The following is a 24,105-nucleotide window of genomic DNA, read 5'->3' as shown; positions in this document are numbered from 1 at the left end:
CACACACACTGATACATATTTAGGTACACACAACACACATCCACCCACACACATGCGCAAACACACACACACACACATACACACACACACACACACACACACACACACACACACGCGCATACACACACACGCACATGCGTTCACACACACACACACGTTTTCTTAAAAAATGTTAAAAAAAGTTTAATCTAACTCTAATTCAAAAACCTGTAATTTATAACTTTGTATTAGTTAGAATATAAGTGCATGTCCTTTTTTTATATCTTTCCTAGTACACCACTTTTATCATTTTAAAATATGTTACTGAAGAGCGGGGCCTCCTAGCACAGGTATATCTTTTACTTAAAAGGAGGTCTCTATTGTAAGATTCAATGTAAAGTTGTACTAGTTACTGCAATAAAACATTTTTATTTTTTTTTTTATTTTTTATATTATTAAGTATTTGTATGCTGCATACTGTCACTAACAACTAATATGCAGGAAAGATTGGTACTATCGTGATGTTTTGTAAGGTAATACTCACTTCTTCAGTGGAATAGATCTGCCGCCCACGTACCAGCTCGTGATGTGAAGACCATGTAACGTAGTAATTAGTATTAAATTATAAGTAGCTAAGTATATATACAATGTGCAGCACAGTACTTCACAGTAGCGAGTACCAGCGAGTATGTATTCATTACAATTGATAACAAGTATTCTGTGTTCATGTAGGAGGTCGTGCAGATAGTTTCAGAATCGTGTGACAATACTAGCCGCCGCCCGCCAGGTTTACTTGTAGAGTTAAGTGTTAAGTGTTCAGTACTTCCCCGGCTCTAGTGGTTATGAATGACTGTTATGAAAATTATGTTTTGCTTGTCTAAAGTGTGATAACGGCAATACATACTGTGAGCTAATACATAAATTACACGTCATAAATAGTCACTCTCAGTTAGGAGCTAAAATTAAACTTGAATACTTAGTTCAGGTCACCCCACACCTTCGGAAACTTCGCTAACAATTCGTACTAAGAATAAAACTTTTTATTTAAGTCAAGGATAATAGTGTGACGTATTTTATCGTATAGCCAGTGGTCAAATTAGTGTCAAAGTTATTAAACCTTTGACATGGCTTAACAACTGTTGTTCTATCTTAATAGACAGCACCCGGGACCGTATTTTTGTGTGCTCCCGAAGCATGAGATGTTCACTTCAAATACTACACTAAGCGGTCACCTATCTATGTAACGACTTCGCCAAGCGCTGTGTATCCCACATATCGTTAACCGACCGACCAACTACGACTGGCTATGAGTTGTCTGTAACTTGGCTATGACTAGTGTTATGATAGATCTTGATATGATTAGCACAAACATAGAGAAATATATGTCAGTAATGAATCGCAATTTGAACGCACATACATACTCGTACATACAGGTAGAGTTGTTAATTATAATAAACTACTGAAAGTAACAACTTGGATAAGTTGTGTGTGTGAGTGTGACCTGAGTAACGCGAGTACCTTGAGTAGGTACCGTAACTAACTATGTCTTGTTAGAGGTAAATAATGTGAGCCTTTTCATACAGTTGGTTATTTACTAGTGCACTAAATAACAGTTAAATATAAACACCTATGACTAAAGCCTATTTAACTGGTCTATAGTTAATTGACCAGTTAAATAGGTGCTTAGGTAATGCACTGTTTGTCAATTTAGTGGCGAATAAATAACAGGGATAATAGTGTCTATACTTGTTATGAATATTCGCTAGCGAACTGTTTAATAAATTAAGTACTTACAACAATACACATAACTGTAGGCATTCTTGTTAAGAGATCAATGAAGTATAGACTTTATCTAAGCATTATTATTCTGTTATGTTGTGAACAATACAGGAGAAAATGACTTTGATTCTATTAAGTAAGTAGGTACCGTGTATTTTTTGTGACTTATTTATTGTTAACTTGTCTACACTATCAGCGAATTATCATCACTCTCACACAAAATTAAAAAACAATTTATTAGCGTTTATAAAGAGTGACCCTCCCCCGGTTTCTGAGGAACATTTAGCGGTAGTTTTTCTGGTCAATAGCGTTTAAACTCATATAAAAAAACGCCCTTTTACGCTGTCACGTATCCAGGCACTAGAGTTTTTTGCTGCGGCTTCTTCCTCGCCAATAAATTAGAACAAAAATTAAGCCCAGGCGCAAATGTATGTTGACTTTACTGTCTTTAAGACAATAAGACAATATTTATATGAAAATTAATACATGATTTGATTTTGAACATTTTTCAATAAAGTTCGTCCTCGTTGTTTAATAAAAACTTGTTGTTTATAAAGGGAGCGTGTGGCCACTACTTAGGCCTATTTCAGAATCCCGCGTTGTACTTACTGTAATAGCGCTAAATACACAATTTATACAATCTCCTCGTGACGTGCATTATATTAGATGAACTGTACCTCGATTCTGTACAACTATCGACTACCGACAACCGGCTGGCTATCGAAATTTTGACATTTAGAATGTACTGCCAAATTGTTTCCTACGACACCCGCCAGAGGCGCTGATCAGATTTTCATACAAAGTTTCTCGATGACAGTTCGGTTGTCGGTAGTCGATAGTAGTAGAGAATCGAGGCACTGTACCGCGATTCTGTACAACTATCGAGTATCGACAACCGGCTAGCTATCGACATTTGACATTTAGAATGTACTGCCAAAATGTTTCATACGACACCCGTCAGAGGCGCTGATCAGAATTTCATACAAAATTTCTCGATGACAGATCGGTTGTCGGTAGTCGATAGTAGTAGAGAATCGAGGCACAGAACACACAGTGACGTCACAAACTGTAAAGTCATAGTTTACAAGGTACCTGTTATAATAAGTGACAATAATTATCTACCAGCAAGTAGCACCGCGACTGTTGTTCTCTACATACTACAGAGGCATCTCTCAGGTTCTCTACTTATTCTTAAATTGTTCTTATCTAAGTGCTTACCTATGGCAGCTGTAGGTATCATTTAAGTAGTTATTATTACACATTGTAGAGTTGGTTACTAAGTATAAGTATAATCTGTCTAGATTGTACGTATAAGTACTATACTATTGTATAATGATGACGACACTTACTCACACGAGCTGTAGACGTCAGGCGGACTGTGGACGATGTGATGTGATGCTTGATGCTGTATCAGTTGATATAGGTACATACTTCGAAAAAGTTCAAAGTAAAGCAAATATTTTATTTGTGTGTCAACATTTACATTGGTGATGTATTAAACAGTAAATAACATAATCTTTAAGCTAGTGTTGAGTGCATGCAAATAGAGTCGTATAACAGAACATTAGGAGGAACAACTGGCAGGAATTGCGCGGTGACTTGCAACCTACTAAAACAATTCAAAGGGTACTCCAGTTATTTTTTCAACTGTGTTGTGATAACCTATTGAAGATTTTTTGAGGTTTTCATATATCGGAAAACCAAGCACATCTTTTACTGATCTTTGTTCGAAGAATCAAGTGATAGTGAAGTAGATACTGCTTTAACTTCATATGCGTACTTAATGGTACTGATACATCACGCTGGTCACAGTCAATGCAACTAGCGATTGCAAGAGTGGTCAATAAATTATATTATTGTATGGACTACATTGTAAATCGTATTGGCGATTAAAAGAGTGGTCGTGCCTTTCGCGCTAGCTCGTTTCACAAGGCTCTACCCCCCTTTCCGAGCTAGTGGTAGATTCGGTAATTGTAACGACAATTATTAGTGTCAATAGGTAGATGACTTAATTATTAAATTATTAGATTTTTTTACTTTTGAGTCATAATGTCAGTTCGTCATTTTTGCTCTATATTGATGAGGTCAGTAAATAACACATTACTTATTTAATTATAAAACAGAAGAGTCGTAATGAAGTATTGTCACGAGTGTACCTAATTCATTCCATGTCCTGGTGGCTCAAGGAGCTCTGGAGAATTGGTTGTGAATTAACTTAGATCTATTATAAGGTTAAGTTCAGCAGGATTTCAAAAACAGTTTTGACATAATGTTTTATGTTTGATGCAGGTGTGAGAGCAGTCGAGGGCGGTCAGGCGGTCGGGCGGCAGGGGCGGCGGCGGCGGCGGCATGGGGCGCGCGCGCGGCCGGCCGGCGGCATGGCGGTGAGCTGCCCCGAGGTGATGTACGGCGCCTACTACCCCTACCTGTACGGGCGCGGGGCCGCGCGCTCCTTCCACCACGCGCCGCACTTCCAGTACGACCGGGTCAGTACCGCCGTAGTACACCACACACACACACACACACACACACACACATGATATGATTGTCATGCGTGCGCCACGCTTAGAATACGGCCTGCACCCTATTCACTAACATTACAAATAATTGCAACTTATGTTTCTCTTTGTCATTCAAAAACTCTTTGCTTATGATATTTATGTCGGTAATCAAAAAGTTCATAAGATAAGTTATCAAAACCTCTACTATTAATTACCTACACTGTTGTTGGTACAATTGAAATATTAGGCTAAGGGGTGCGTTTTTCTATAGAATGTGACATAAGTATTGGTAGATAAATAAAGCATGTGGTAATTATACATAGTATATTTATGATCATGAGTGTAGGTTCCTTATGATAAGTGCCCCTCCGCGACACGGCGCAGGGCTGCGTGTCTCGGGGTACAATATGTATATGTATGTATGTGTACAGAAGGGCGTAGTTGGTCGGAGGGGAGGTCCGCTCCTAGCACGAATAGAGCGCAGCTACGCACTCACCCACCGAGAGCGACTCTACTATATCATTTATTATAATGAGATGTGTATCTCTTGTTAAATATGGATGCATGTATTCAACTAATAAATAGTACAACTTTGAAGGAGAAATAATAAATGTAGTAAACAGTGAGGGTTGGTAGTCATGTGGTTGATTCATTAATATCTGAGAGACCCCACTGAACTAAAGTGTACATATTTTGTGTGGATGTTTATTTGTGACTGAAAATTCAAGTTTCACATCAGTCAGCTTCCTAACATGGAAGGTGCAGGTACAGAGTGTGACGTACAGTCTTAGTCTTAGTCTTATTGTCAAGTATGACGCGTGTGTAATACTTACTAAACACATCACTTTTAAGTGAGATCATAACTTAACCAACGACTTTGCCCTCGCTGAAAGTTTTCAAGCTTGAATAAGCTCCAAATTATGTAAGAGAACTCGTGATGTTAATTTTGATAGAATTAACGTGTCACAATATGTTCACATTATATTTCTCTCAATACTTAGATGATGCACCTATAGGTATGCTTAAAAGTTGGAAAAGTCTAAAAATAAAGGTTAATCTTGCAACTGAGATATTATTATGTATTGGAAGGTTGATGTAAATAGGTATATTATGTAGTTGGTGGGAACGTGGAGATGCTCATACATTATGTAACGAGATCGTGACTCGTTTATTAACTAATGAAGTGGCGACAAAAACTCACGCGCTATTACTTCACGGTGCAACACAACATGCACAACATTATAATGATAGGACCTACGACCTACGCAGTACGCAGTCTACACACAGTACGACATTAAACGTTATGTTTCAATATAAAGTAAAACATACATTTCTATAATATCATAATATCAAACTTATTTCGATCGATCAGATGACGTACTACTTCATACTAGTGTACAACAATGAATGACTCTACGTAAGACTACCTACAGATGTGTGTTGTAAACGACTATTATTTTACTGAAACCATATCTATAAATACTTCAAATAAATGTACCACTAAATTAGTTAAGCGTTTCGCTCCATTTGTGTTGATTTATATTGGCTTTAGTAAAGTACCTAGTGCCTGTAGCATGACAACAGTCTTTAACTGTCTAGTCGAAGACTCCAAATTACCTTTAAGCTATAAATGTATTAAAATTGTCAAAGGTTCAAACAGTGGAACAAATAATAGTGAAGACCTTATTTCTAGCCCGCGCATGCTAGAGAGCTTTTTTGAACAGTTCTAGTACTCGGTCAGTATTGTGAAATTAGGACGTTTGCGCTTCCCTTTTTTCGGATTAATGAGTTTAATAGCATATGATGCCAAATCAACTGTATGAAATAAATTTTCGGAAATTGAGAGAATGTTTTCATGACAGTTTTGCCAGGTGCATCGATCAGTGGTTACTAGTGAACACAGTAAGTAGTTGGTCCTAGGATGAATATCAGGAGAGTTTCTCACAGTTTTTGTGCGGGGTGTGAAGTATCCCGAGCTTGAGGCGATCTCAGTTAAACGTTCGTTGGAAGGGCTCGGGAGCGGCTCATAGAGTAAGTATGAGGTGTTTTTGCGGCGCGCCGGTGTGACCGGTCCGACCGGACCATATGTCACTGCGCGCAAAAACTGCGCCTCCACTGACGCACTCGCCATACTCACTCGACGTGTTCGCACACAACACACACACACACACGCCGTCACATCATTTCATGCTCGCTGTAGCCGAGCGCTCTACACTGTGCCTCCTGCACGTGTGCTGCATCGGAAAACTGATTACATTCCTAATTATCTACCAACCGGGCGTTTAGGATCCATTGCTGATAGATACTCTACTATTATTTTCTTTTGAATACCGGTGCTCAGGGTTAATAGCTTTATTTGGATGGGTAAAAAAAAGCTTCGAATGAAAAACAAGTATCGTGCAATATGGAAGTCTATTTATCTATCTATACCATTTATTAAAGATAGTGCCTAAGTGGTCCAAGTATTGATGTGTAATGATTTAAGAGAGGCTTCATTTAGCAATTATATTTGCCTGTAAGTCCCGTGTGGTCCGCGTGGTGCGGGCCGCTAGGGCGCCCGGCGAGGTGACGGTGCAGTACAGAGACAACAGACAACAAATTAGCTCGTAGTTAGGGCGTCACCATCCACTTACATCGTCACTCGCATTCACATTAGCACACCTCTCTCACCAACCATACTACGCTTAAAGAGAGACAGAGCCTCTAATCTTTCATGCCTGTAGTAAATGTGTCTGGGAAAATGATGATAGAAATAGAAACATAGTAACTTCAATAGATGAGATTTTCCTCAAAGCTTTACCTGTTCACTGGCATTAGTTGTAGGTCCTTGACTTACAATTAGATTAATTATATCATCTATTTATTTGATGTACCGTTCTAATGTAGGCACAATAACTAAAGTTCTGCCATTACTTTCAGTAATATCTATTTCCGCTTAATCAATTCAGAGTAATGTAATGTAACTAAAATGTGTAAGTTCGTGTGGAAGGCTTACACCCTACATACTGACAGATCGTGTTATATCTATTAATGGGAGCCTGAAACCCGGGAAACACACCTCCTCAAATTAGGCTTACGATTTAGTTCATAACTCTTATTGCAGTATTTAGGTACTAGGATAGCAAATACATATGTAGAGCGTTCATAACCATTCATGTACCCCAGCAACACATACTCGGTACAATATACACAACATACGTATTCGAGTAGAGAGACAGGCAGGTATGTGTATTAGAGCTCATACGTTTCATGAATGATGTAGGATTTATGTTAAAACAATAAGATATCGATCACAAAACGACGTCGCGCTCAAATTAAACACCGCCATAAAGTGTGAACTTCTAAGAAACAATATAATTTATGTGCTGATGTGTATCTCACCACGTTTAGTTGAGAACAGTTCCATGTTCCGACGATACCCGGCGATACCCGACGATACCCGATCACGAACAATGCTATTAGCATTAATAGCCCACGTGTATTATACCTACATGCATATATTATATATAACATGAACTTATGTACCGTTATAATACCTAAGTACGTTGGGCAATATGAAAGTGAATGATTGAGGAGCGAGCTTCAGGGGAAATCTTCCCATCAAGCTACTTTTGTTGTATTGTAGGTCGGTATTTTCTTTGCATCGAAAATGTATCAACATAATTCAGGAAAAAACATATAGGTACGTAGTTTGTTCAGTTATAGAACGTCATCGAACAAAGACACATTTTAAGTAATTAAGACCAAGTTAAGTGGGTATTTGTGGAAGTGCATTATAGTAATGAACTGTGTTCAGTCTTTACTTCCAGTAATGTTAACTCATTGCTACGGTTGTAATTAGTAGTCGTGGTGGGTTTCTGGCCAGTCCTTCTCATAAGGCTCTACACCGTCAACTATGCCCTTTCCGAACGAATAGTACCTTTATCCATGCTTAGCTGTAACTTTGATTATCATTACTGAATGTCCTAAATTAATCAATAATTTGCTTTTGGAAACTTGTTACGCCAAGGAGTCTGTCAGTCACCTACTCAATAAAGTTAGTACTCCGATGAATTGTATAATGATAACTGAATGAGTACTTAGTTGTTAACATGAATGAAGCACTCTTCGCAGAAGCATTCATTCAGATTGATGAACTTTTTGGAGTTGATATAGTCGGATATCGCACACAGGAATGAGCGCGGCGAGGCGCGGTGGCTAGAGCACGTCACTTCGCGTTACTTTGCAATTCAATGGCGCGTCGAGCGCACTTGACTGAGTTTTTGCGCACGTTCCCTCCGAGCGATGGACGCGATGTACGCGACGTAGGCGATGTGCTCACAGATTATACTATTAGCTTGTAGGTAATAGACAGACATCATCAACGTATATTTACATCAACACTCCTAACTTCCTTCAAACAGTAGGTAAGCACCCGCTGTGCTGTATCTTATTCATTATAATCTCAATAAAAAAATTTCTTGTGAGCAATTATAAGTACGTAAATGTTACGTTTTAATCAGTAAACGTAACTTGCTATATTTTTCCTCATTGTCGGGTAAAATTATAATAGACTTTAGCGCCGCGTATGGTGGGTTCGAATCCCACCCGGGACAAATCTATATGTGATGAGCACGAGAATTTCTTCTGACCCTGGTTGTCAATTTATCTTCATAAGTATATATTTAGAAGTATATAAGTATGTTTATCAGTTATTTGGTTACCATAGTATAAGCTCTGCTTAGTTTGGAATCAAATGACCGAGTGTGAGTTGTCTACTAATATTTATTATTTATTTATTTACTGTTGTTATTATCGTCAGTTTGGATTACTGTTAGAGCTATAAATCCCCGCATCAGTAGTTACACTGAAGGTATTACTTTAGTGAACGTGCTTACTTAATATACATGGTGGTAGAGTGAGCTATGTGTGGAGTGTGTGTTCCGCGACCTTCCCTCATATAAAACTTGTGAAACAATTAATAGTTTCTCAAGCCATTCATTACCATCAGGAACACTACAAGGAGCATGAGCATTAACTCGATCACACGCAGCTTATTGATTTTTACGACACCCGACGTGTTGTGTTGTGTTAACTTGCGTCGCCTTCACTCGCTATAACTGCGCTACTCGTAAGTACTCGTATATTGTGACTGAGTGCGTTTTCCTCTACTGCAGTTAATTGAGCACTCGTGATGGATAGCATCAAGGCAGTAACGTTATATCTAGGAGGCAGTCCACTGTCAATTATAGCTTTTGATATGTGTTACTTCTGCAAATTATGATTGTAATAAAAACAATGACATTTCCACGATCAGTACGTATGTGATGTCTCTACATTTTCGTCACAATGTTCCATTCTTACAAAAATTTTAAGTATGAAAGTGTGTTTGTTTGTTGTTCTTTCACGTGGAAACTATTGAAGCCATTGGTATAATTTGGGAGGTGTATTAGGTACGTCTCTGCTAAGGTGATTGGTTACAAACAATAACCACTATAGCGTATAATAGAGCCGCGCCATTTGCTACTTATTTCATTACATATAAAATAATTAATCTATTTGTGTACCCTGAGGTACACCTGGTGTTATAATTTCAATTAGATAACGTAAAGAAGGAGTTTCGTTTGTTTTCCAACCTATTTCAGCAGTTTGATAACACTGTTAACTTTACAAGTTCCTCACGAAGGAAGGAACACAACCTTCCTCTTGAGTTGCTCTATCTACTGAAGACCCGCATCACAATCCATCGCACATAGCGGAAACTACTGTATGTAATGATAGTGTCTAACTCATAGTGCTAGTGCTAGTGACAACACAGTTCAACACACTACACAACTGTGATCCAGCCTCACTGTTCTCCTTATTATACTGATAATATTATTTCGTACGGATTTTCGAACAGATCTCATATCATTAAGTAAACGTCAGTAAGATCGTGAGTGTACCGCAGGTCTGGCAGCAGTGTGCGGAGCGCCCACACTGAGCTCACTCTCACGATATATTGATACTTGTACGTGAAGCAGATTCATCATGACCACGAGAATTCTTTACAGTTTTTGTGGATATTGGAATTCGGAACACGTATTTGTTATTTATATTTCACACAATTAGATCGCGTCGCTACAAATTATTTGGGATCATTCGGTCGCAATGTCTCTTTATATTTATGTGAGGAGTCGTGAACGAACACAACAACTATGAATAAATCATTGTAGCGTCTATGTAATAACAGGTAATATAACGTCTCAGCAACTATGTGACAAGTATGTAACAATTTAATTCTGTTGAATCGTTGAGAAAGCTGGCGGGTAAACTCCCGGGAAATAGGTGCGCTTATGCCGTTGACCGGTGACCATTAATTTATACACGTGAATTAATAAATATACAAGTATTTGAACAATTTTAAATGTAAGTCCATGTTACATGGTCTTGTGACAAGTTTAACGAAACACTAATTAATTAAAGAAGCCAGTCATGGCCAGTCATGGTTGTCGCCGGCCGCCGGCACTGTGCAGCGTGCGACGCTGCGACTCGTTCGGACGAGCCGGGGCCGCTGTGTACCCACACTAGCGTATTGAAACAAATGCGCTCCCCTCTGGGTATACAAATAAATTATTGCATTTTAAGATGTGATTTTCATACATATGGATTATAGGTGTTAGACGCCTAGTTCGACTATGTGTTAGTACATGTCGTTGAACGTGTGTGTTGTGTGCAGTTCAACGTGCAGAGTGGGTCTGGCAATGGCGGCAGCGAGGCGTACGGCGGCGGCGGCGCGGCCGTCAGCTCGGGCTCGGCGTCGAGCGGCGCGCAGTCGCCGGGCTCGCCGCCGCACGCGCACCACGCGCACCACCCGCGCCTGCGCACCAAGGAGGAGGACCTCTCCGCGCACGGCCGAGCCAGCGCTGACGGTAACAGATACACACCATCATTACCATCACAACATCTAGACTCTATCTTTTTACTACAGATCATAAATTCAGTCTGTCAGACAAGGCGTCATTTCCATACACTCTAAATGACTGTTTTACCAATTTTGCGAAAAAAATATGCGTGCGGAGATGAAATTAGCGTGTATTGTTGTTACACTGCAAGTCGGCATTAGTGTTGCAGCATCACAATGCTGAGGAGGGCTTTCTAATGCATCATTTGTTAGCGTGGTTAATTAGTCCGTTGTTATGTTGTATCATTGTATGCGTTGTGTAATGTACTGAGTGTGTGTGTGTGTGTGTGTGCAGGTGGCGGGTCGTCGGAGTCGGAGGGCGAGTGCGGCGGCGGCGGCGCGGCGCGGGCTCGCGCGCAGTACGTCAGCGCTAACTGCGTCGTGTTCACGCACTACTCGGGCGACGTCGCCGCCGTCGTCGACGAGCACTTCGCGCGCGCTCTCTCGCTCGACAAGCCCAAAGGTAAGATACGTTTCACCACCTCGCCATCATCAACTCACTGAATGTTAAACCGCTAAAAAGTCTCCAAAACCAAAACTACCATCGTCTACCACACCGTCTACTAGTTGAAGCAGATGCAAAGCAAATCTTGTCTCTTTCTGTAGAGATTCTGTGATAGCAGTAAAAGTCTGCGCTATCTGTGGAAAAGTTCACAATATATAGAAACATAAGATGGATGTGTGTGCGCGAGTGTAGCGCTTAGGTACCGCGAACAACAAGTAAAAACGTCGAGCGACAGTTTCGCAGAAGGGCTTTTATATGAGAGGCCGCGGTCCCGCTACTTCTTACCTACCGCTCACTAGCCACTAGATAAATCACTGAGCGACTCTCCGCCGAGCCTTAATTAAACCCCACGTTTAATTACGAACTAGAACCCTCCCCCTCGCGCCGCACCTCGCCCCCCGCCCCTCTGCGGGCGTCTCTTCGCCATTCTCATCTCATTATATTACTCCACCTCTTCACTAGGTCCCGGTCATTCGCGGTACACTTCATTTACTTTACAATTACTTACGCAGGCACACTTTATCGACGACTCTCTTATTTGCTACTCTATTGTCTACCTTTTTGGGACGACAGAGATTAAGAAGTCTCGCGAGATTTACATGTAACCTGTACATAATTTCTTGTCGAGCTGCTATGGACGTAGAATGTACGCAGACATTAAGAAATACTATCAGTACGATCTCCTAGTCTTGCTTTCCTCCAGCCACACCAACTCGTTTGTTATACGACACGCGCCTGCTTGTGACCAACACTACTTCCTCTCACAGACGTGTACCAGACCATTGGGAAAAGATACTTAACGCGATTAGATACACAGCTATGACGCGGCGAGGATCGCGGTGACGCAACAGGACCGGTTTCATCACCCTCGCCCCTCACCCCCTCGCCCCCTCACCCCCGCACCTCCTCACCATACAATACAATACTGACAAACCAAAAAATAGGAGTGTTCGCGGATGAGCCGCGACCAGACTCTGGACATAGTTACGCGCTCGTGATTAGATCGGAAAAAACGCGGGCCATTACTTAAAAGCTGGGCGAAAGGAGCCGCGCGACAAAAACGTATAAACGCTGGCATCGAGCGAGGTTGCGCTTTGAGAGGCCGCCGCACCGACCCGCGCCCGCACCGACCCGCGCCCGAGCCGCATTGCTGCCGACTACGCAAAAACAGCTTCTAAACAATACCACGGTCGGTATCATACACTATGACTCTAACTTCGCGCATCACACATTACAATTACAGGGTATGATCGCGTGTGATTGCCGAAACAACAGTAGATGGACATTTCAGGCCACTATTTTTAACGCTCCCCAGCTTCTGCTGTCGAATAAAATGTAAGAAATGGTCTAGTCCATTATATAGTTCAGATATATGTAGATTGAGTGAAATAGCTGTCGGATATTGTAAATAGATGTATGTTCGAGTAGTGAGGTATTCGCTGGTCACACGGTTGTCGGCTCAACTTCCCAGAAGTGACAATATTTGTTTTTGTGTTGTTTTGAGCGCTCGCCGATAGGTTTATTCCTTGATCAGATGCCGACGATGCGCCGGTTATAAGGCACTTTCCTGTTAGACTTGACTACGTTTGATAGCATTTTAATGGCCGATTCTTTAAAAGTGGCTGAGTCTGCGGTTTGCGGCTATTTTAAGGAGACATGATTGGTCTTTTTTTTTTGTTGATGAAATAAGACTTTATTTGCATCTACATCATAGGTTTCCACTTTTTTGTTGACCACTGATCCTCCCCCTTTAAAACGAACCCAATACTGCCCCTTACGAAAACCTCCAGGACTCACTTAGACGCAATATCGATGGCGTTATCGAATATGTGGTAGAGTTAAAGTAACTAGAACTATGGGATGATTGAAGTATTGTGGCGGGTGGAGACGGAGACCCGATGCTCACGTGCATAAGCCTACTCTGCGAGGTGCCCGCGCGTTATGTCGCCGTATTCTTCATTGCTTGCTTTCACTTTGTACAGTATCAGTACTGTACCTTTGTACAGTACTTCTGCAGTGAAAAATTAATGAGTAAACCTGTGACCGATTATCTTGTTATAAACGCTCCTCCTACCTTCAGTAAACAAACACTCAAAGATCATTTAACGATTAAGGTTGTGAAAAATGTGTTTTATTACATAACCGTGGTTGGTATGGTTTTTGGATTTATACTATAGACTGCTAGTAGTTATAGTGTGTTTAGTGAAATGTTTTCAGCATAGTGAGTAAGGTGTGTGTTGTGTGTGCAGAGAGCGTGCCCATGGTGTCGCGCAACCTGCCGGCGTCGTTCTTCAACGCGGCGGCGGCGGCGGCGGGCGGCGCGGGCGGCGCGGGCGGCGCGTGCGCCGGCGTGGAGCTGTACGAGTACGACCCGTGGCACCAGCACTACGGCGGCTACGGGCACGCGGCGCACCGCCACGCCGCCGAGTACCACGCGGCCGCGCACGCGCACCACAACATGGCGGCCGCCGCCGGCTACCCCGGCCTGCTGCTGGGCCGCGGCTCGCTGCACCACCAGTACAAGCCCGTCGAGTGGGGCGCGCAGCACGCGCCGCACCTCGACCCCGCCGCCTGCTCACCCTACTCCTACCCCGCCGTGCCCGGTCAGTACCCGCACACACCCCACACACCACACGCACCGCACGCACATGACAGATGAGGCGCGGTCGTCGCTGATAGATGCTATGCGGGTAATCCCGGCGGCGGCACTCGTTAATGTGCGCGGATATCAAAGGCATCCGTATAATTTGGTCTCGGTGTAAACGATCAAACGCCGCGATAAATAACCGTACATACTTTAATGACAAAATGTTTTTGTAACGGCGCGTCTAGGCGGGAGCGGCGGGTGCGGCGCTCCTCCACCGCGTGTATTTTCATTTTCAAAGAGATTCCACTCGTGTCGGCCGCAGATATTTTAATTGTGATGATTTAGGCGCTTTATCCGAATGACAAAACACAGCATTCCCGCTTTGTGGGCGCATCCGCGGCCGCCACGCCGGCACACCGCTCGCTCCTCCGTGTCTCACGTTACATCGACGCGCTGGTACAACATGATGTACTGCAACGTCTGCAACCGTGGCACACGTTGCTTGTGTGTGACGGAGCCACTCTACGTCGCAAATGCCTCGTATAACAAAAAGCCACCCTTGATTCGTAATCGTTCACAGCCGGAATTTAGATTCGTTTCTAAGGATAGGCCATAATTGCCGAGTGGCGGATAAGAAACGATTATAAATGTCGGTTGATGCAGTAAAAACAAACAGAGGCGGCGAGTTGAAAGGGCTCTAGTGTCCGCGACGAGAAGCCCGGGGACGAGCGCGGCCGTAAGGGCCGTGCGGGGAGCTGCAGGGGCGATGTTTCCTAATGACGACGATTAAAATTAATTTGCGCTGAGCGCGGGGCCCCGTCACACCGCCCGCGCGCCCTACGAGCGGCCCCGCGCGTTTCGCTCGCAAATTAAATTCTTGGTTCGCGATCTGTCCCGCGCCCCCGCCCCCGCGCCCCTCGCCCCGCGCCCCGCGGCCGCGCTCCCCTTTGTCCTGACGTTTGTCCGTCTACTTGACAGATAATGTTTTACTCGGAGGGAGACTCTCGATTGAGAGAATGTTTCCTTTTATTTATTTGAAGATTTAAAACAAACCGTGGAGTAAAGGGGACCGGCGAATATTTACAAGTTGGTACAAATCTCGAATCACGACTGACTTGAGGGTGCATTGTGCCCCTGCTGGTCGTCCTATTGATATTGTTTTATTTTTTAAAAAATGCAGTTTATTGTTTACTTATTATTCTGATCAGGGACAATTACATTTTCGGTTGCATTTTAAAATTAAATCCGCATTTCAGAATTCATTTAGATCAGGGGTTCCCAACTTTTCATAGTCCGGGACCACTTTTATATTAGGTACTAGCTGACCCGCGCAACTTCGCTTGCGTCACATAAGAGAGAATGGGTCAGAATTTTCCATGTTTTTGTAACACTTTTTACTGTTAGGTACTCTGCTCCTATTGGTCGTAGCGTGATGATAAAAAATATGCTTTTTTTTTCACGAAAAATATTCTCAAAATTATTTACATCTCTTAGTATAACGAAGTCGCGCTAAGGCATATCCGCCATTAAAACAGTTGCCATGGCAACAGAATTTTGTTAATTCAATGTCAATATAATATTGATATTTCGCGACTTCGTTGAATTTTCTGAATTTTCCCGGGGAATGTGTCATTTTCCCGGGGTAAAAAGTAGCCTATGTCCTTTCTCGGGTATCAAAATATCTCCATACCAAATTTCATGCAAATTGGTTCAGTAGTTTAGACGTGATTGAGTAGCAGACAGACAGACAGACAGACAGACAGACAGAGTTACTTTCGCATTTATAATATTAGTATGGATTCTTGTTAGCAGGGACCACTATGTAAGTATACTTATTAAAAATAAAGTGTAATATTATCGTCCTGAAAATTAATGATTTATAATCATTCGCGGATCATATTTTGACTTCCACGGACCACCGGTGGTCCGCGGACCACAGGCTGGGAACCACTGAGTTAGATCGATAATTGATACTTGTGGAAGTGAGCCTCCAGCTTAATATTAGGTACCTATTTGAGAACCAGCAAAGTAAGTCTGCCACCGATGATAAACTTACTAAACAATGAAATTGGTAGACCCATACAACATTACATAGTGGACAGTGTTTAGATCAAGTTGGATGTTGTGATGATGATGACAGTGCCACACACTAGGAACGTAGAACTGAGTAATGTTAGCGGGAAGGCTTGCGAGGGCGACGATACGGATGTAATAACAGCAGTGTGAGGGCGGAGGACACTCGCGTCCGCATCAAATGGCGGCGCGTCCGTCCCTCTGACACATTCCACTCTGCGGGGAGAGAGGGAGTGTGGTGCCTTATTGACAAATACCACAGCGCCCTCCGCCCGCGCCCCGTGCCCCTTACCGCCCAGCCCGCACAGTCCCGCACAGTCCCGCACAGTCCGGCCGCGCTGACCACAACGACTCCACACTGCAACTGTTTCCCTGAATCTTGAGCGAACCACTCCAACATAATTTGCTTGTAGATTTATACTTCCAATGTCATTCTTTTACGATAGTAAATGTACATACGTACATGTTTTATTATTTACTAGCTGACCCGCGCAACTTCGTTTGCGTGTATCCCGCTACTTCGACAAATACAGTCAACGCACCAACACATATTGGATACTAATTTTCAATTCACAATAACTTCTCTTTCCCTTAACCGCGTTTAAAATATTAAAATGTTTTTTGGTTTCTGTGACTCTTCTTTGATCGCCCCCCTATCAGTTTTTGGAAAAAATATTTAAGTAATGTACAGATTTTTTTTTGTCTTATATGTATAGATCAAAGTCGTAGTACCTACTTTTTAATATTATTTATTTTTTATGTACTTACCTACTTTTGTTATATACATCTAACTATTATTTTCTTGTTTACTTTTAAAATTATTTACATTCTACATTTTATTACTTTTACTTATTTTATAAAGTATAATGGGGAGCCGCTGCCGCCGACGCGCTATTTATAGGGACGCTGCCCCCGCCGCCGCGCCCGGCCCGTACCGTGCCGCAATACTAATATCGTGATATCTCCTAAACTATATGTCTAAATAACACACTGTAAACTGCAAAAATAATCTAAATTAAATGCTCGTTATGATGAACTTACTTATTTTGATAAGGGTATATGTATTATTGGTTATATCACCAGTTAAACATCACCCAACGAATTAAACGTTTTTTTAATACAGAAAGTAGTTTTTGTGACTTAAATAAAAAAGCTGGATATATGTCATCGCGGACTTTTTTGTAGAACTAATAAAGACCAATGTTTTTGCTATACATTGTTCTTACTTGTATCCAACGGTATAAGCGGCGCACGCACAAATGCAATCTTCAATTAGATTTTTTTTCTGACTTCTTGGACATAAATCGCTATAACTCAGCTAATATAGTTTCAATGTATTTCAATTATATATAAAAACCTGTCGGAGAAAATACTCTTTCTATTAGTGAAAACCGCATCAAAATCCGTTGCGTAGTTTTAAAGTTTTATGCATACGAAGGGACTACAGACAAAATGGGCGACTTTGTTTTATACTATGTAGTGATCTATTATTCTTGTGAAGACTTGAAGATGCTCTGCTCGTGTGCTCTGATATGCTGTTAGTTTGTTGCCTATATGCAAAAGGTTTTTACTGATAAACGAATAAAATATTTTTATAATATAGGAAAATCTCATCTGAAAGGTGAAACAAGTTTTAAGTCAAAACAGTTTCAACATATAAGGAGTTATTGTTGGCAAGACAAATCTATATGCTAATATTTTAAAGCTGAAGAATTTGTTTGTTTGTTTATTTGAACCCGCTAATGTCAGGAACTACTGGTCCGATTTAAAAAAACATTTCTGTGTTAGATACCCCATTTATCGAGAAAGGCTATACGCTATATAGGTATTAACACGCTACGACCAATAGGAGCCGTGTGCCAGTAAAAAATAATACAAAAACGGGGAAAATTTTGACCCATTCTCTCTTAAGTGAGGCAAGCGAAGTTGCGCGGGTCAGCTTGTCTAGTAGGTACCTATTTGGGATAATTGTCATTAGTTTGTTATCGATGCAAGACGTAATGATGCCACAACTCGTGAGCCACGGTGGTGTACCTACGTGTCGTGTGAAGATCAATTCGATTATGACTTGAGATTCGGGTAGATGAACAAAAACACAACCATGTAGATCTTTATTCGTTGTACATAATTAAATAAGAACCCTACAACAAAATTAAGGCAGTCCCAAAATAACATATCTGTGAGTCGCTGAAACTGATAAATATGTCAACACAGCTTATTGCATTTTACAAAAAACATGCTGAATTATAATAATTGCAGTGTCTCTACTCTCTTTATACTTACAATGAAATACTTACATATTCACAACATATTATTAGTACTCGTAATCCTCTGTAAGTATACATATTTAAATTACTAACATTTACACGTTGACTTTATGCTTGTTTATCAAAATTAATGCATTAAACAAAGCTTTTAAATGTTTCTGAGAACAGTGTCAATGGCCGTTATAAATAAGATTTGTTTGGTCTTTTAAAACATTGTGACTACTGACTGAAACAGTTGTTAGTTATGAAGTATCTCACTTACAAGGGAGTTGGGAAAGTACCCACAGATGAAACGTCGTTAGAACTCAAACGATGTATTAAAACTTGTGTTTTTATTGAAGCATTATAGGTTGTTATTTATGTTGTTTTTCAGTGTGACGTTAGATACATTACATTACACAGTTAATTATATCGATGTGATTGTTGTGTACGTGAGCGACGTACAGAACACTGGTAGTTGGTACACTCAATGTATAGTGTACAGTATATATGGCGAGGAATAGTCGTCGACGTCGCTCAATAGAATAGCTCGTCGGTCCGGTATTGTCCGGCGATACGTGAGGGACGGCGGGGGCCGCGGTAGGCGGGCGGGGCGGGGGCGCGGGGGCCGGGCGGGGCGCGCGTGCCAATGCGCGCTGACCGCCCCGCCCACTGCGCCACCCCGCGCCCTCCGCGCCCCCGCGCCCCCGCGCCACCACGGGGAGGGAGCCACCACGCGCCACCACGGGCCACCACTACCACTAAATCACCACGCCGCTGTCAATTACCCGCCGTAAAGCCTCTACGTCACACACACACACGTACTCACTAGACAATGCACACACACACACACACAGGCACGCTAACAGATAGACGAGTGGTAGTTAACGATATAGCCGGCAGTTAGAGTTAGTCATTACGTTGATGATGTTTTTGCGAGCGAGATAATACATACACACACATATGTACATAGATACACTCTCGCAGTACACAGACAGACAGACAGACAGATTTACGATATAACACACGGGCCTATTATTATAACGACATATTGTTGTTTCAATATAAGTAGATACGTTTAGTTTTTATCGTAGTTTTGTATGTGTGATAAATAATAATAGTAAACGTTTATGTATCGTATCAGAACTGTGAGTAACTCAGTACTGAACTGTAATTGCTATTGGATGAGTTTTTCAGCTACTTACAGATATTTTAACTGTTGTTTTGTTTTGCAGCAAATATTCGCTAGTGATAAATAACTACTACATTACATTATTCGATTTACCAAATAAAATAGCAAAATAAGTAAGGCTCCACTACATATTGTAAAACTTTAATTCTTTTAACTATCACAGTAAATCATCAATACTAAATTGTAACAAACATATTGACATTTTAAAAGAGCAAGCCGTGAGTTTCTTGCCGTTTCTTCTCGCGAGCAACCAGCTTTTCCGAAACGGACAAAAGAAATGCAATACATTATTTTGAATTCGAATTTTAATTATCTTATCTTTACAAGTTTAAGCTATTTTTATTATATGCTAAATAGCATGTACGTAAGTAAAGTAATGAAACTAAAATGTTTGAGCAGTAGGTAGAGACAGTTAACAACAAATAGATGGATCTACATTCTAAGACGTAGTTGAATATGAATAACAGTTAATTGAAACAGTTAGGTCGTGGACTATTAGTGGGTTCGTTAGGTAAACGTTGATCAGTGATCAGATCGCGATCGGTCGTGATCGATCGTGATCGCTCGTGATCGTTCGTGATCACGGCTGACCGACGCCGCCGGTCTAGCTCTAGAGCATGGATGTCATTGTCCTAATGTCGTTGTTGTGTGGCAGCTAGTGGTAGCGGTACGACAACGTTATTGATAGTCATCGTCCATCGATGCCATCGCGGAGATGTTCCGCTCTCATTTATAACAATCAGGCTCCCGCACGACGCGCCGCCTCTCATACAACCATGTTAGATTCTATGTAGAGCAGTTGATCCTCTTTGACAAACATATCGAAGCGCTTTCTTGTAATACCCACATTGTTAATCTGGCCAATAGAAATCTTATCAATTTTTCCAGATGTAAGATTGTTTTCAAAATAATTTAAGATTGGACTGATCGCTAGTTTTAAGTTTAAGCGACTGTACGTTTGGTCTGGTTCAGTTTCCGTATTGTTTATACCGAATGTGTTGCGCTTGAGTTGTTGTGACGATTGGTATGTGTTCTAACAGTGTGACGTTGTGTGCAGGTCTGGAGGCGCAGGTGCAGGACACGTCCAAGGACCTGTACTGGTTCTGAGTGGGCACGCCGCGCGCCGGACACAGTGTGCGCCAGTGTGGCCCAGTGAGCCAGTGAGCCAGTGGTGTAGTGCGCTCGGTGTGGACCTATGTGATTGAGTCGCTCTGAACTATACACTGTGACACTAGTGAGGCAAGTGCGCTGGCGGCGACGACGCGACGTGAGCTCAAGTACCACGTGGTGATCATACGTGCTGGTAAAGTTGTGTGCGATGCTATGTAATTATGTTAGAACATGAATACTACTGAAAATGTCTCATGAAAGCGATATGTTTGTAAACCTGTACTAGCAGGTGTTGAAAGATACCGTTCATTCAGGACCAGCGAGCGATGGTTGTGGGACAGTAACGCTTGCAGTTTCAATATGTAATTGACAAACAGAATAACATATATTTGTGTAAACAAGCACTTGTGTTGTCACGATACTCGGTGTAGTACATCATAGTGATATGTTAGCGCGGGAGCAGTGAGTAATGTGTAGTGTGTAGTGTGTGTAGTGTGTGGCGGTGACGTCGCGTGCTGCCCCGTGCCGTCCTAATTGTGCGGAGACGAGTTTTTGTCAAATAAATAAATATTATATGAAGCGACGCAATGTGTCAGCCGCCCGTCGCCGTCCGTCGCCGCCGCCTGAATAATATATCAGCAGGTGTAGACGACGACACACGACACACGACACACACAATACAAGCACACGACACTAAGCGCTGCGTCCGCGACTTGTCTGCGATCTGTCACGATATTTACAATAATACTCAACATACACTCAGCGGACACTTGTTTCGTTGCCGTTTCGCTTGTTCAATATAAATATATCGTCAGAGCAAGTCAACGAAGTAGCGCGTACGTGACAGCACAGCTCATGACTCGCCAGTATATGTACGAGTATGTATGGTTCATTATCATGTCGTCTTCACTGACATTCAAACAAATAACACGTATGTTCATATTTTCATCAACTTAGTGACAAGTAATTTTCTTATATCTATTGTGTTGCATAGCACAGTAACTGGCGATGAATCATTCACAATTTAAATAGAACAATTACTCAATTAGTGTGCGTCGGTTCTGTAGAGATTTTCTTCAATTCAATCATTAAATTTACCGCCGGGTACTGTTGTTCAAATATTTTGTAAGTTAATTATAAATTCTTCATATATTCACATTTAATTAGTTCTATGTACACATGACAGATATATGATATTTGTTTTTTTGTACCAAATTAATAATATATCTAGTTATTTGTAATGTGAAATCAACAGTGTGTGAACAATAGTGGTGAATAGTTAGAGCATCGCACACAACTGTGACACGGACGTTAGTGTAAATAGTTAGTGAACTTGAATATTAGTTAACATTGTGACAAGTGGTGAACATAGATACATAGTAGATGATATATAAGCGTGTAGCGTAGTGTAGGCGTACGATAGTGTACACTGTACATAATATATGTAGGTAGAGTAACTAGACAATATCGTTGTAGATAATGTACCGCGCTGTATGTACATAGTGGCGCGCACGGCGCACGGCGGACAGCGCCGGGTACGAGTAAGTTGTTCACATAAGTGCAGACAAATACAATAATGTTATAGTTGACACGACGTTAGGCTTCACCTGAGGACGCACCCACCAGGTACTGTCGACATACGCAACACATGCGATACACGCGACACACGCGACAGTGAACGTTTGTTAACGCTGGAGTATTTACTTGTAACTAAACATCGAACTACTCTCACAACCCTCAATATTACGTTTATGTGGTACATACACAATACACGAACCAATCTGTGGAATATGTTATTTTTATAGACACACATGTTTATATAATTGAAAGATTAAAAAATATACCATATATTACTATATGAAGCATTGTCAAGAACACTCAAACGTTACACGTAAATGCTCTACCGTGATGATAACTCCTCGTGGCTACTATACATAACAGATTTAAATTGTATGTACTTACACTGATTTCTAGAAATGTAAAAAAAAAGTTAAGATCTAACTAAGCTACAAACAGACACACTTGTCGACCATTTTAGATCATCTTTACAAGATGGCAGATAGTTAGTATAATATTGTTCCATTTGCAATTATAACAATGATAACAAGTTGTAAAATAGTAGCCATCGATTCCTTGGAATGACATTGACCATGAGCGTGTGGGAGAGTGTACTATGTATTATAATCAAATTATCTTCAAATGAGTTCGGTTAGCTGCATACTGTCTGCGAGCTGTCGTGTCGTGTGATCGTGTCTGTGTCTGTACATAATGTAACCTCGTACCACGATAGCGCATACGTGCCGCTCTGAAATCATATCGATCACTGCATTCAATATAAATATGTAAAACTATGTACTTAAGTAATATCGTGGTAGGAGGCTATTTGTCACGAATGTATTATGTAGTGATGTATAATGTTTCACGTGAGACGTACTCGATGTGGCGGTGCGTTCAAACATAAATGATCTTAAATATAAATTCCATTATCTACTGTGATTGTTTCACTTTGTCGTTTTATTTCCACCGTCGACGAGCACCTTGTCCAACGATCCTTCAACACAAACGTACTATAAATATTGTGGTACTTATAGGTATGGTATCAAATGTGATGAGACAATTTAGGCCTATTTTGAGAGACATACAATACAAGAACCGACGGCAACGTGTCGATTGCCCTACCAAAGATAATATTAATTCTTATAAGAACTTCATGTTATTGCAAATCGTCTGTACACACAATAAGTGCACAATAACTACAAATATTAATTATAATCTAAAAAAATAATAAATTGAATGTGTGCGTTAAGGCATCATGTGATAAATTGTAGCGTCGTATACATTCGACGGAAGTGATTGTATTCCTGCAGGATTCTTGCGCTCGAAGTATCACTGAACTTTGGCTAGAATCTAAACTTAGGACAACTCAGGTTTAGGCTCTGAAAAAGGGCACGGTTACTACTTCTACTCGGTCACGTAAACAGAAGACGAAATACATTTCCTCTGTATTGATTCTAAAAGTTTTCATTATTCCGTACAGCTCGTGTGTATAACGCATGCGGTGGACGCGGCCGCGTCGCTCAATAAATCACGTTTATCGTCAAATAATGAGTGGTGCGGTATTCGTGTCACCTCACTGTTATATCTGTCCGCTGCAATAAAATGCTATCAGCGGTGAGCGCCCAACATTCGCACTTTATCGTACACTCACTAC

The 24,105-nt window shown here is 41.4% G+C and overlaps 1 protein-coding gene across 1 annotated transcript in view; it reads left to right on the top strand.

Moving 5' to 3' along the window:
• Positions 1 to 23,398, top strand: part of vg (transcription factor vestigial) — a 32,668-nt gene extending 9,270 nt beyond the window's left edge. The window contains exons 2-6 of the mRNA XM_076114862.1: positions 4,048 to 4,244; positions 10,957 to 11,149; positions 11,477 to 11,644; positions 13,936 to 14,289; positions 20,842 to 23,398. Coding sequence (XP_075970977.1) covers positions 4,137 to 4,244; positions 10,957 to 11,149; positions 11,477 to 11,644; positions 13,936 to 14,289; positions 20,842 to 20,891 — 873 coding nt within the window. The 5' untranslated portion in view covers positions 4,048 to 4,136 and the 3' untranslated portion in view covers positions 20,892 to 23,398. The remainder of the gene's footprint in view (positions 1 to 4,047; positions 4,245 to 10,956; positions 11,150 to 11,476; positions 11,645 to 13,935; positions 14,290 to 20,841) is intronic.
• The last annotated feature ends 707 nt before the right edge of the window (positions 23,399 to 24,105 follow it).

Source organism: Anticarsia gemmatalis, chromosome 5 (genome assembly GCF_050436995.1).
Source record: "Anticarsia gemmatalis isolate Benzon Research Colony breed Stoneville strain chromosome 5, ilAntGemm2 primary, whole genome shotgun sequence".
Lineage (NCBI taxonomy): Eukaryota > Metazoa > Arthropoda > Insecta > Lepidoptera > Erebidae > Anticarsia > Anticarsia gemmatalis.
Note: the sequence above shows the minus strand (reverse complement) of the source record. Positions and strands in the feature narration are given on the sequence as shown.